Source organism: Culex quinquefasciatus, chromosome 3, assembly GCF_015732765.1.
Source record: "Culex quinquefasciatus strain JHB chromosome 3, VPISU_Cqui_1.0_pri_paternal, whole genome shotgun sequence".
Taxonomy (NCBI): Eukaryota; Metazoa; Arthropoda; class Insecta; order Diptera; family Culicidae; genus Culex; species Culex quinquefasciatus.
In genome coordinates this window covers 179,420,395-179,433,162 of record NC_051863.1, presented here as the reverse complement: position 1 = coordinate 179,433,162, position 12,768 = coordinate 179,420,395, and the positions used below count along the sequence as shown (strand labels likewise).

Sequence of the window (12,768 nt, the reverse complement as noted above, 5' to 3'; positions counted from 1 at the left end):
TTTCAATTAACCAATTTCATTTTATTTATATTGGTATGCTTCGACGATCCATGGCTACAATATACAAAAGCCACTTTTGAAGCTGAACTGGTCGAAAACTTTCCGATTTCTGCAAACCGAATATTATTAAGGAAATGTAAAAAAAAATTATGGCAGTGATTTTTTTATTTTAGTTGGTGCCTTCCTCACATTCATAAAGTGAATACACTACACAGCCTCTAAAAAGTGTATAAATAACACTTATTTTTTTCAATATATCTGAGATCCGGCCTGAAAAAAAGTTTATTAAAAACACTAAAGTACTCATAACTTTTGATGGAGTTTCAGATCTTCAATCATTTGGGCATATTGGAAAGGTCTTTTGATTACTTATTCAACAATGGGTCGCATCACAGATCCGGACACTTTTTCATCAAAATATTTGAGATCCGGCCTTAAAAAAGTAAGTAAATAATACTTATGTACGCATAACTTTTGATGGGGTTGTCAGATCTTCAATCTTTTGAAAGTGTTGGAAAGGTCTTTACCTTTTTACCAATATATAGCATGACGGGTTTTCTTACAAAAACCTCACCTCACCCTTTTTACAATTTTTCGAAGTTTAGCTAAAATCGTTTTTTTAGCATAACTTTTGAAGTACACGCACATACATTTATTCAGAATTTGATTCTGAGTCGTTAGGTATACGTGAAGGGGGGTCTATGAGATCCATTAAAGAAGTTCATTTTTCGAGTGATTTTATAGCCTTTCCTCATTGATGAAAAAAAAAGTTTTATGTTTTCATAAATCACTATTCTTTCAAAAAAAGACTCTAAATTGAAAAAAAATTGTAAATATTTTGGTTGTCTTTCGTGTTAAAAATTTGTTAAACATACTTTTCATTTGTTTTTTTTAACAAATTTTGCAGTTTATAGCTTTAAGGTTTTGTAATTCATTAATGCATTCTGTTGCTCATTTTCCAAATGACGATATGGATAGGTTAACAGATCATTGTCTGATCAAGTCTGTAATTCAAGTAAAACAATGTAAACAAAAGTCTATCATGCTCCAGTCAGTGGATGTTTACATTAGCAACGAGCAGGACAGACTTTTTGTTTATACTTCGGCTCTGGCCCATTTACATTGTTTAGCTTGAAATCATTTTTCTAGCATTTTATTTTTAAAATTGATCCTGCCATTTTAAAACGTTCAAAACAAGTGCCCTTTTGTAATGTTAGGCTCGAATTAAAACATGTCAAAAAGCTTTTTTTTATATTGAAAATCTATCCATTAGTTTCCCAGATACTATCTTTGGATAAATTAAGTTTGACAAGGTGACACTGAGTGAACTGAGCAAAACACATTTAAAAAAATCTAATTTGCTTAAAATTACATTTTTTCGAAAACATATTGCCACAAAACGCCTATAAATCAAATAATAAATTAAACATCAAAGTTCAAAATTTAAAGCCTAACCCTAAAAATATTTATACAAAAAGTGCTATATAGATTATCACAAATACACTTCTGTCAAAACAGTTTACAACATTTTCACAACATTTCTTCTACAAGTTGTAGATGGGTTGATACTTTTTGGTAATGATTTGCACGGGTTGATAATTTTTGGTAATGATTTTCCTCTTTCTTCTAAAAATATGATGTACCTATTTTATTTGCGTTTGAGGACCACTTAAAGGAATGTTATAAAAATCATCATTGATAAATGATTGACAATCAGGTATATCATGACTGCTTCACAAAATTATATGACTTTTGAGACACATTAGATTTAGATAAAAAAAATTCAGGACCTTCAAGTAGGGTACAACCGGCACATGCTGACTCATTTTAGTGTAAAAATTCTCAAAATTAAACTAGATACAGAGCGTTTTATGGTCAATTTTCTTTAAAAGGGATTAAAATAACGAAAATAAACTTAAATAATGTACTAATAATTGTACTGTTTTTTTCAAAAGAAAAATAATATTAATATTTTTACCCTTATGTGTTTTTGACAAAATTGCAATGGCCTAATATCCTACAACTTTGCCTAAGACATCAAATCGTGCAGATCTCTCCTCTCAAGAGACAGTTTTTGCTACTCATTTTGTATGACAGTCCCGCAGAATTGCATGGAGACTTGTGTTTTAATTTGATGATTAAATTAATTAATTTGATGAAATCAAAGCATATCAAATTGAAAATATCGCAAAAAAAGACAAGATTCTAGAGGATTTCTCAATTAGCAATTGTGGTTTGGTTGAGCGTTTTAGCAGGATGCATTCCTGTGAATACAAAGAGACGAGTTGTTCCTTTCAATTCCGCTATATATTTTTAATATCTTGACAGATACGTATTTCGTCTACTACTTGCAGACTTCATCAGTGTTCTGTTCTCGACTTCAGAAGAACAGAACATTGATGAAGCCTTCAAGTAGTAGACGAAATACGTATCTGTCAAGATATTAAAAATAATAGCGGAATTGAAAGGAACATCTCGTCTCTTTGTATTCACAGTCAATTAGCAAAATTATGAAAAAAACAACTTTTTTTAGTTTATAGAAAATCACTGCATAATCATACTGAGGACATCAATTCAGAAAACAGCTCAAAAAAAATGCCATCAACCAAACCCCTTGCTGCCAACGGCACTCCGATAACCGTTTCAGTTGAATTATAGCTTTGGTTTTAAGTGCTTTCTGGGGGCAACTTTCATTGGATCCCAAAACCCTCAATTAGTTGTGCCCACCTACCACGACTCAATGAAATTGGCACCCATTATTATTGATTATAAACTTCAAAGCAAAAAGTATCCCTGCTCTACGCTCAGAAAGAAAGCTGTTCAATGTTTTAAATTTTGATCCAAAATCAAAAAGTATGACTTGATTTGTTTACCGAACAAAATACAAAAAAAAGCTCGCAATATAAAACAGTTTCAATTGGCGCGTGACAACACGCCAATAAATCACACAATCAAATGCTCGTTCATTCAAATTGTTCCGTAAGCAAGCATGCCAACAAAACAACAAGAACGGCGAATCAAAATCAGCCAAGAAGAAGCAAAACAGTAGTGATGGCGCTGCTGCTGTTGAAGCCTAACTTGCATAAAAAACAGCAAACCATATGGTATTTGCTCAACACTCAACAACACACTGGAAATGCTGATGACACACACACACACGCACACCGGGTCATTTGTCGCACACACGCGGAATTCTTGCGATTTTTTTTTCTTTCTTCCCTGTGAGCTTCTGTTCCATGGCGGCGGTGGCGGTTGTCTTTGTGGGATTGGTGCAGCAGAACAGTTATATCACTTTGATGATGGCACTCCCCACCTCCCCGCGTCAGCACGGTGGGTTGTGATGGGGTCAAAGTTTATGAAATTATTTATCTAATTTTTGTTTTTTTTATAGGTAAATTGAAATTTTATTATTTTTTTTTTTAGTTTTTGTATAATATTAGATTTGAAAATTAAACAAAAATAAATTGCCCACGTCACAACACACCGTGCATCTTGTTATTACAATTTTTATTATGCACTGCTCATTGACAAATCGACGTCGTCGTGCTATCTTGTCGCACCCGCCATTTTGACGTTCCGAGAAAAACGCGTTTTAATGTTTGACCTTGAATATTCAAAAACGAGAGCACGCAATGTAAACAATAACAAACACGTTTTGTTTGGCTCACCATTCTGTGCATTGTCCCAAAGTTTGGTTGAAGTTGGTTGCTGGAGTCCCGACTTACAATTACAAATGTTTACGGTAGTCTAGCTTGTACGTGCGACAAACGCATCCTGACTTTCCTGGCCTGAAATCCCTTTGGCCTTTTGTCGCACTTACATCAATTTTCATGGAGTGACAAGATAGCACGACAAGATTGAAACTACTTTCATATGTAAAGTGACAAAAATGCACGGAGATTTTTCGGTTTTTGTTGAATATCTCAGGATTGAAATCGAATTTTGGGGATCTGTGAAGGTCAAAAGGTGAGGCATTGTGAGCTGCACAAAATGGCGTTCTTAACTCAATTTGGCCCAAAATGCACGTACGACAAGTTAGCACGATGGCGACGAAATGAACGGTTTGTCTGAGCGATATTGCGGTATGTTGCTAACGCCAACGGTTGAGGTTTTAATGCAGTGCTATGCAAACAACTACACCATGAGTTACACACACACACACACATTCTGCGTTATCCGATCCGTATCAATGGCCGACCGACGGCGGAGAAACTTGTAACCGTTTAATTAGACAAATTGACTTTGACCCAATCAGTCTTAATGAAAGTAAGGCAGGGTTGCAGGGCCAAAATTGAAAAAAAAAACTGAAAATATCTAACTAGTAATGTGATTGTTTTTATTGTTTTTCGACCGCAAAATGGTTGAATTTACATTTTAATTTAATTAGATTTTTCGATTTTTGATTTAACTCGTTCCAAGATATATCTGGCAACCCTGATAAAAAGGATTTTATTTCCGGATTAATCTGATATTGGAACAGAGATTTTTTTATCTTAAAACGGGGGTCAACTATAAACTACGTTTATTATGAAAAAACTTTTAAAGTTAAATGAAAGATCTTAACGCATGAATGTTTAAATTTTAAAGCGTTATTCTTTTCTATTACAATTATATGCTTTCCTTAATTATTATGCCGCTTCGATTTTTTTAAGTGGTAAAAAAATAAAGATAAAAACTCTAAAATTTTCTTAGAAGCACAACTGAGCAATTCTCTACCAAACCCGGAAATGGATTTTATTTTTATTTTTGATTTGGCTCAAACTTTGTGGGACCTTCCCTATGACCAAATAAACTATTTTGTGTGATTGGTTCATCCATACAAGTCTCCATACAATTTTGGCTGCTGTCCATACAAAAATGGTATGTAAATATTCAAACAGCTGTAACTTTTGAGCGAATTTTCTGATCAATTTGGTGTCTTTGACAAAGTTGTAGGTATTATTGAGGACTTTTGAAAAAAATAGGTACACGGAAAAAAAACAATATTTTGAATTTTTTTAAATCAAGACGAGCATTTTAAATGGGCGTAATATTCAATGTTTGGCCCTTTTAAAATGTAAGTCTTGATTTAAAAAATTTCAAAATATTTTTTTCAAAAATATCGGAAAATTTCACGAATGTTTCATGTATTAACATTGATAATCGAACATTTAATTGCTGAGATATCCTCGTTAGAAAACGGTGGGTTATTTTGGTGAGATTAAGAAAACTTCAATTTTCGTGTTTCTTTTTCTTAAAGCGGCTCTATCTCAGCAACCCGAAGTCCAATCTTCAATGTCTTTTGGACAATTTTATAGCAAATTTTCTGAAACTCTCAAAAAAAAAATTAGAAATGGTCACTTATGATCACTATTTCAAAAAATTGAAAAACTGCAAATATTTTGCTAAAATCAAACTTTCGGTGGCTATATCTTTTCGATTGCAAATTCAATTTTGCATTTAAAAAAGAAGTCAAACTTGTTTTTGCATGAAACTTCAATTTTTTCCAAAAATCACTATTTTTTCAAAAATTCATAACTCGGCGGCAGATTTTTTGACCATGTTTCTCTATGCCTCAAAAGTTGTGGATTTTTGTCCCCTAAAACATATCAAAAAATCTCGAAAATAAAAAAATACGTATTTTGGGAAATTGAGTTTAAGTGAAAAAAAGTTGATTGAAAAATCTGCAAAAAAAAATTCCTTATACCTATTTTTTTCTCAAAAGTCCTCAACAATACCTACAACTTTGCCGAAGACACCAAATTGATCAGAAAATTCACTCAAAAGTTACAGCTGTTTGAATATTTACATACCATTTTTGTATGGACAGCGGCCAAAATTGTATGGTTGAACCAATGACGCAAAATAGCTTATTTGGTCATAGGGAAGGCCCCCACAAAGTTTAAGTCAAATAAAAAAACACAAAAAATAAAAATGGTCGAAATCGGCCGATTTCGTAGAGAGTTGCTCAACTGTAACCAATTCAAATAGATTTTAAGATATGTCTCTGTCCCATTTCAAAAAACATGTATCAAGAGCATTTTAAATTTAGAAAAATGACAGAAATAATTATTAAATTGAATGATGTTTTTTATGCATGATTTTATAAATATCGAAGTATGCAAGATTTAATGAAAATATAATTTACGTTTATTTTCTTGATTACTCAAATTTATATTTTTTCTTTAATTGTTCGAAAAGATCAATTATTGAATATTTGGAATTTTCACTTAATCATAAAATTCTTTATTTAAAAATAATGAAAATTCAAATGTTTCCGAAGATTGCTATTTTGCTAAAATACCTTTTTTACAAAAAACAAACATATTTTGAAAAATCTCATCAAAATTGGTGTCCAAGATATCATCGATTGAAAATTACGGGGTCATCTTGGAATGATCTAAAAAATAGGATAAACAAAATGTAGAAAATTTTCTCAATTTTTCGAATATTAGTATATTATTTTTAAAAAGTAATGCTTGAAAATTTAACATACAAATGGCTATAACTCAAAACTGTGCACTTAATTAAAATTAGTTAGTTAGTTTGATTAGTTTGGTTTATAATTCATTTTAACATTTAAAAATGTTTATTTTTTTATTTTTTTGTGTACAACTGTGAGAAGTTTTGGAAGTTTGAAAATTTGGTTGGTTGATTATCACCTCTTTGTTGAGTAATATTACCTAAAATGTGTAAAAATGTGAACCTGATGAAAATTCATCAATTGCTAATGCAATATCACACATTTTTTGACACATAATCTGTGTAGCTCAAAAGTTGCCACTTTTTGTCTACTAAAACATATCAATAAATAACTAAATAAATATCAATGAAAAATCGAATTTTTGTGATCAAAGTTAGTAGAAAAAAGGTAAACTACGTTTTGTGAGCCTCACAGCTAAAAAAGTAGTAATCCAGCTGCGTGTAAAAGTGCCGGGTGTCAAAAAAAATTGCATTATTTTATGCAATTTTATGTAATTTTACGCCCTGAAATATGTAGCACATTAGTATGGGAAACCTACTTGACCAAAATGTCAAGCTGATATATGCGTCTATCTTTACAGCTTTTCATCGGTCTGATGGCCGAGTGAGCTAAGGCGCCAGTCCTTACTGTTGGTGCAGGGTTTAAATCCCTTCGGTTGTAACTTTTTTTTTGTGTTTGCAAAAATTGTACATGCAGTGTGTAATATTAAGTGTTTATTTTGACGAAGGTGATGTGCATGCTTTTGCATGCGATTTTACCATCGGTTTTTTTTTTGCTGTGCTTTTTGTAACTCTGTATTTCTAAATATCCCTGATAATAACTTACAACTTTGTCGAAGATCGGTCCCAAAATACCTTCTTGAGATACAGATTTGTTTTCATAGCACTTTCTATGGACAGCCCCGAAATTTGTATGGAGAAATTAATTATGTGAAATAGCATATTTGAACATAAGGAATTCATAGCCTTTGCTTTATACAAATAAAAAAAAATCAGGATTCTTTCCGATATTTTACAGAACAGCTCAGTATTTGAAAGACCTTTCACCCAAATATTATTTAAAATACTTTTGAACTGTTCATCATATAAATTTAGTGGAATTTCAGTAAGATATCTAACTAAGACCGATTTTCTAGAAAAATAATCGATATTTTTTTTTCAATGTGAAATTTTAAGTCCTTACTGTCCATAGGATATATTGAGGAAACAAATATATTATGGCCATTTTTACGCTTATCGCTAATCCTTTAAATGTACAAAATTTTATCATCTATTGCTTGTTATAAGATTTTTCAGATAATCATCCAAAAATGAATAATTTTGATTAAATCAAAACAAAAATTATCCCTTTCTCATGATGCTCATTCTATGATTCATTCATCATGTACTACCCCAAATCCGCCCTTACAACTGATTTTGCGTCTTAAAACTATTTCAAGTTCCCGCTAAAACGTGCCAAGTTTCCGTGTGCCCACACGAGAGTAAATATCTCACCCGCGAATGCACCGTGATTGCTCACCGTCAATCATCGTCAGGTAGGATTCCGTGATCCAGTCAAGGTTCAGCAACAAACGGCGCTGCTGCCCCCTAAACTCGTAGACAAATTAGCACTCGTCAGTCAATCAGTCATCATCACCCCTGTTGTTGTTGTTGCTGCTGCAGTAGGTCAGATAGTTTGTTTATGCAAATGCCGCCATTGTAGTGCAAGTCTGGACCTGTTGATGACTCTTCCTTTGCAGGCACAGTGTAAACATTCGATGGAATTTTTATTATTATTTTTTGTCAGTATTTTTCAATCTAAAATAAACACTTATATCAACAACAAATTGAGTGAAAATTTCCAGATAAGTTTTAACTGTGCTCGCCCAACAAACGCCACGATATATGCGTTCATGGGAAATTTCACAGACCGGCCACAAGTTGTCGATTGATGGGGGCTGATAAAAAGAGCACTCTTCTGCGTGTTTTTTTTTTTTGTTCGCTTCTCTTCCTACTACTCTGCGCACTTTGTTGAACTGCCGTGCTTTGTGATTAGTGCGATATTTGCATGACAACTCGTGGCTAATTGGGAATCTCAATAATTACGACGCTGTGTAAGCGATAAGGAACAAGGTTTGCAGTTTTGGTAGAAGAAAACATTCTGAGTGAAGAAAGTGAGCTTTGATTGTAAGCAGAATAAAATATATCCAAGATGTGTAATAGATATTTTATTCCGAAAATTGAAAATCAAAGGCTTTGAATTTAATAAAGATTGGGATTCTTGTATGTTACAGAAAAATATCCTAAATGATCATGAAAACTAAAAATACTCAAACATCTATGAAATACTTAAAATACTTAAAATATTTAACATACTTAAAATACTTAAAATACTTAAAATACTTAAAATACTTAAAATACTTAAAATACTTAAAATACTTAAAATACTTAAAATACTTAAAATACTTAAAATACTTAAAATACTTAAAATACTTAAAATACTTAAAATACTTAAAATACTTAAAATACTTAAAATACTTAAAATTCTTAAAATACTTAAAATACTTAAAATACTTAAAATACTTAAAATACTTAAAATACTTAAAATACTTTAAATACTCCAAATACTCCAAATACTCAATTGATTGATTGATTTGCAATAATAAGTTTTCAAAAAATCGCAATATTAACGAAACATTTTTTTCGCGAAAAAAAAAATTATTCTTTACATTAGAATTTCACAAAAAATCTAAATATTTTTAAATGAGTTTAAACATGCTGAATATGATTTATTTTTTTTTATGCAGAAAAATGAATTTTAAATTGTTTTCAGTTGTTTTTTTCGAAAAGGTCCAATTTTCAGTTTTTGCGTTTTGGGTGTTTTTAAAAACGCCTTGTGTCAGGGGTATTAAAAAATCACCCAATAAGCAAAAACTGAAAATTTGGTTTATTGGACTTTTTCAAAAAAAAAATCTCCCGATATGAAATCTATTTGCATTAAAATTTATAAGTTTTTTGAAAAAATAGTTGTTTTTTGGCCCTTGATTTTTCGGGCCGAAAAAAACTTTGAAAAATATTAGCAACGGCCTAAAATACTGGAGGCCATTGCAAACTTTATTTAAATGATTTTGTACTCCCCCCCCCCCCCCTCCCACCCTCCCTTCAGTTAAAAAATGTTCCAAATTATTGCTGTAAATGAAAATTTCTGTTTAAAAACTTTCACAATTGATTGTGAACTATTTGGAATGCATTATATAACGTTTATATTTGTATTTTTAATCAAAGCAGCACTTCAACACTTTTTGCGTATTCTGAATTTCTGGAAAGACATAATACTTTAGGAAAACAAAATATTTTCATAGATCCATTGATATTTTGCTAATTTTCCATAGCAGGTGAACCTGAAATTTGAAATTAAGTATTTTTTATGAATTTTTGATGAGCTGGCAACCCTGTTATGGATGAGTATGTTTCTGAACCATAACAATGGCAACCAATCTTAAAAGAATGTTAATTCATTGTTTTGTTGACAAAGTGCTTGCAACCACCAGAGCACGTCAAGGTGACAGATGGCACCGCTTTTAAAAGGCTACCCCGAGTGGTGCACTTTCCATAACAAATATATTTCCGCAAATTTGCAAATGCATTGTGTTTACAGTACATTCGAGCTAGCCCATCCGGAACACCACTCTGATCCCTTGACGCGGTTTCTGTGATTTTTAATAAATTCCCTAGGCGTACCCACCGACCGCAAAACACTCCAAATCGGTGCTCTTTGACGACGTCAATCCGACAACGGACCGCGTCGTGGTGTTGCGTAGCTAAGTAGCACTTTGGCGTGAGCGTGCGCGCGCGCGTATTTTGAATAAGAATAACAATATCCCGCGTGCGCCAGTAAAAATATAGAGAGTTAAATAAATAAATGTTAAATCCCCCTTTCCCAGTTTGACGACTCTCCGCTACTTCGCACTGTTCTCTCTTTAGTAGACTCTGCTGTTGTTTACTATGGGGTCACAGACAAGCAGATGTCATGTGTTGAAAATTAGGTTTTGAGACATCTAGCGGTTCATTTTGGAACTTGAACTGTCAAATGTAAAGTGACGCAAATCAACATTGAAAATTCACTACTTGAAAAATGTAATTTATCTCTGAAAACGCAGTTCGTCGGCTTCAGCTTAAGCCCACGTCACGTCACACTAGTGTCGATGTCTCTCCACCCCTTACTCACATCAACCCAAACACACACAACCACGAAAGCATATCCAACGTGGTTTTTGATCCGTCAGTTGCAGCAACAAACCTCCGCGCGCCCGCTGATTCAGTTCTGTTTCGCTTCTTGCAGATCCCAGACGTTGCCACGATGGAAACCACGGACAGCTCCAGCTACAAACGACTGATATGTAAGTAACGACTCCCACACCGCTATCTATTATCATCACTGCGCTGATACGCCGAGTTGAGGCCAATTCTATTAAGGGCAGGGCATATCATTGTGAGGGCCGAATTGCGCCATCCCTTTAAAGTTTGGCGTTAAACAGCATAATTGGTGGTGATGCTCGCGGGCTGAAAAAAAATAATTCGAGCGAAGCAGAAAGAGAGAAAGAGAGCATTTGACATGAAGTGCACTGTGAAAAAGAGAAGACGTTTTCGTAATAATAAAAAAAGTAAAAATATTGAGGCAAGCGATCATTTTTTTATTATTATTTCCATAATCTTTCTTGTCCAAACCAAATTTATAGTTACAAACCAATTCAAAAAATATTTATCAGTGCCGTTTTTTTTCAAATCGTAAATTTGAACTTGGAATCCAAGATAACTTTACAAAAACATTTATAAAGTGTGCAGTTTTCAAGATAAATCCAACTAAAGTTTTATTTTGGGAAGATCATGCATTTTTTTTAAGTCCCATGGTTCCCAAAGTCTGAAAAACAGTCACCACAAGCAAAAAAATGCAGAAAAAAGGGGTTTTTGGTTATCACTCAAATAGAATCTTTAATTTTTGACAATATAGAAAATTTGACAAAAGTTTTATTTGTTGACATTGAAAATCGGATCAATGATTTCAATGAGCATTGGCGTTGGAAAATTTAGTGTCATTTAAGAGATAACCAAAAACCTAAGTTTAAGTTTTTTTTCTTTTTGTTATCTTGCCAAGGTTTAACCTTCCCTCCTTACTTTTCTTTCAGGCCCTGCATTATTCAAAATCAGCAAATTGCAATAATTTTGCAACAATCAAACTTTTGGTGGATTAATCTTGAAAACGGTGCACTTAACAACAAAGAAATCTCAAATGCTTTTTGATTTTTATTCTATTTCGCATCTCAAAATAAAATTAAAAAAAAAAAAGTTGAACTTATTTCAAAATTTGCCAGTTGCAAACACTGCTAAATATATCTAGCTCTAAATTTGTCGCTTTTGATTTTTTTTTTGAAAATAAAAAAAAGTGTTTTTACGCAAACTGTTTTTTTTTTTTGTTAAACTATAAAATAAAAACCATTTTTTAATTTCACCAATAAATTTGCGAGTAAAACCGCCACACATTGAAACATATTCTGTCACTTTTCTTAGATGAATCTTAAGATGATCAATGTATGTGAACAAAATAAATAAATAAATAATGTGGTGTTAGCAGTTAAATTCGTTTACTGATTCTTTTTTGAATTTTGCCTCCCCTTACTTTCGTATGAGAGAAAGCTTTCACCAGAGAAAATAATAAACTTTGGTATAATTCCATCTCTGGCTACAATATTTAGTTTGCAAAAAGCATTTAATCTTACAAAAACCATAACTTTAAGATAAAAAAAATCGCCGTAGCTTTTGAAACTCTAAAAAAATTCCATTACATAAAAAATTACATGTGATACAAAAGATGATAATCGTCAAATTGCTTTGAAAAACTTTTGAAACTTTGAGAGTTGAGACATTTTTGAAGAAGGACAATACAAATATTTGTCAATGAAGGCCTAATTTGTGAGCACATTGAATTTTTCTTTTATAAAATCAGATTTTTCAATATATTAATATTTTTTATATCATTACTACTGTTTGATTAAAAAGTGTGTGCAAAAAGAGTCTTTTAGAAATATATCTTTTCAAAAACCTCTCAAGCAGCAATGGAAGAATCTTCATCAAGAGAATATCTTTATTTTTCATCAAGAGAAAAAATCGGAAGGGAGCATGGCTCTCCTCTCTCGCTTACGAAAGATAGGAAAAAAGAAACCGAAAAAAAAACATTATCTGGATTATTCAACGGAACACAAAAATCTTCAACTGATTGATTTTTTTTTATTCGGCAAGATTTTTTTATCTGATAATTATTAAAAAATG

General features: G+C 32.2%; 1 protein-coding gene across 5 annotated transcripts in view; it reads left to right on the top strand.

Annotated features, from left to right (window-relative positions):
- Positions 1-12,768, top strand: part of LOC6041095 — a 466,221-nt gene that overhangs the window by 349,230 nt on the left and 104,223 nt on the right. For all 5 annotated transcript variants that reach the window (XM_038263293.1, XM_038263291.1, XM_038263289.1 and 2 more), the window contains one exon: positions 10,784-10,841. In XM_038263293.1, coding sequence (XP_038119221.1) covers positions 10,784-10,841 — 58 coding nt within the window. The remainder of the gene's footprint in view (positions 1-10,783; positions 10,842-12,768) is intronic.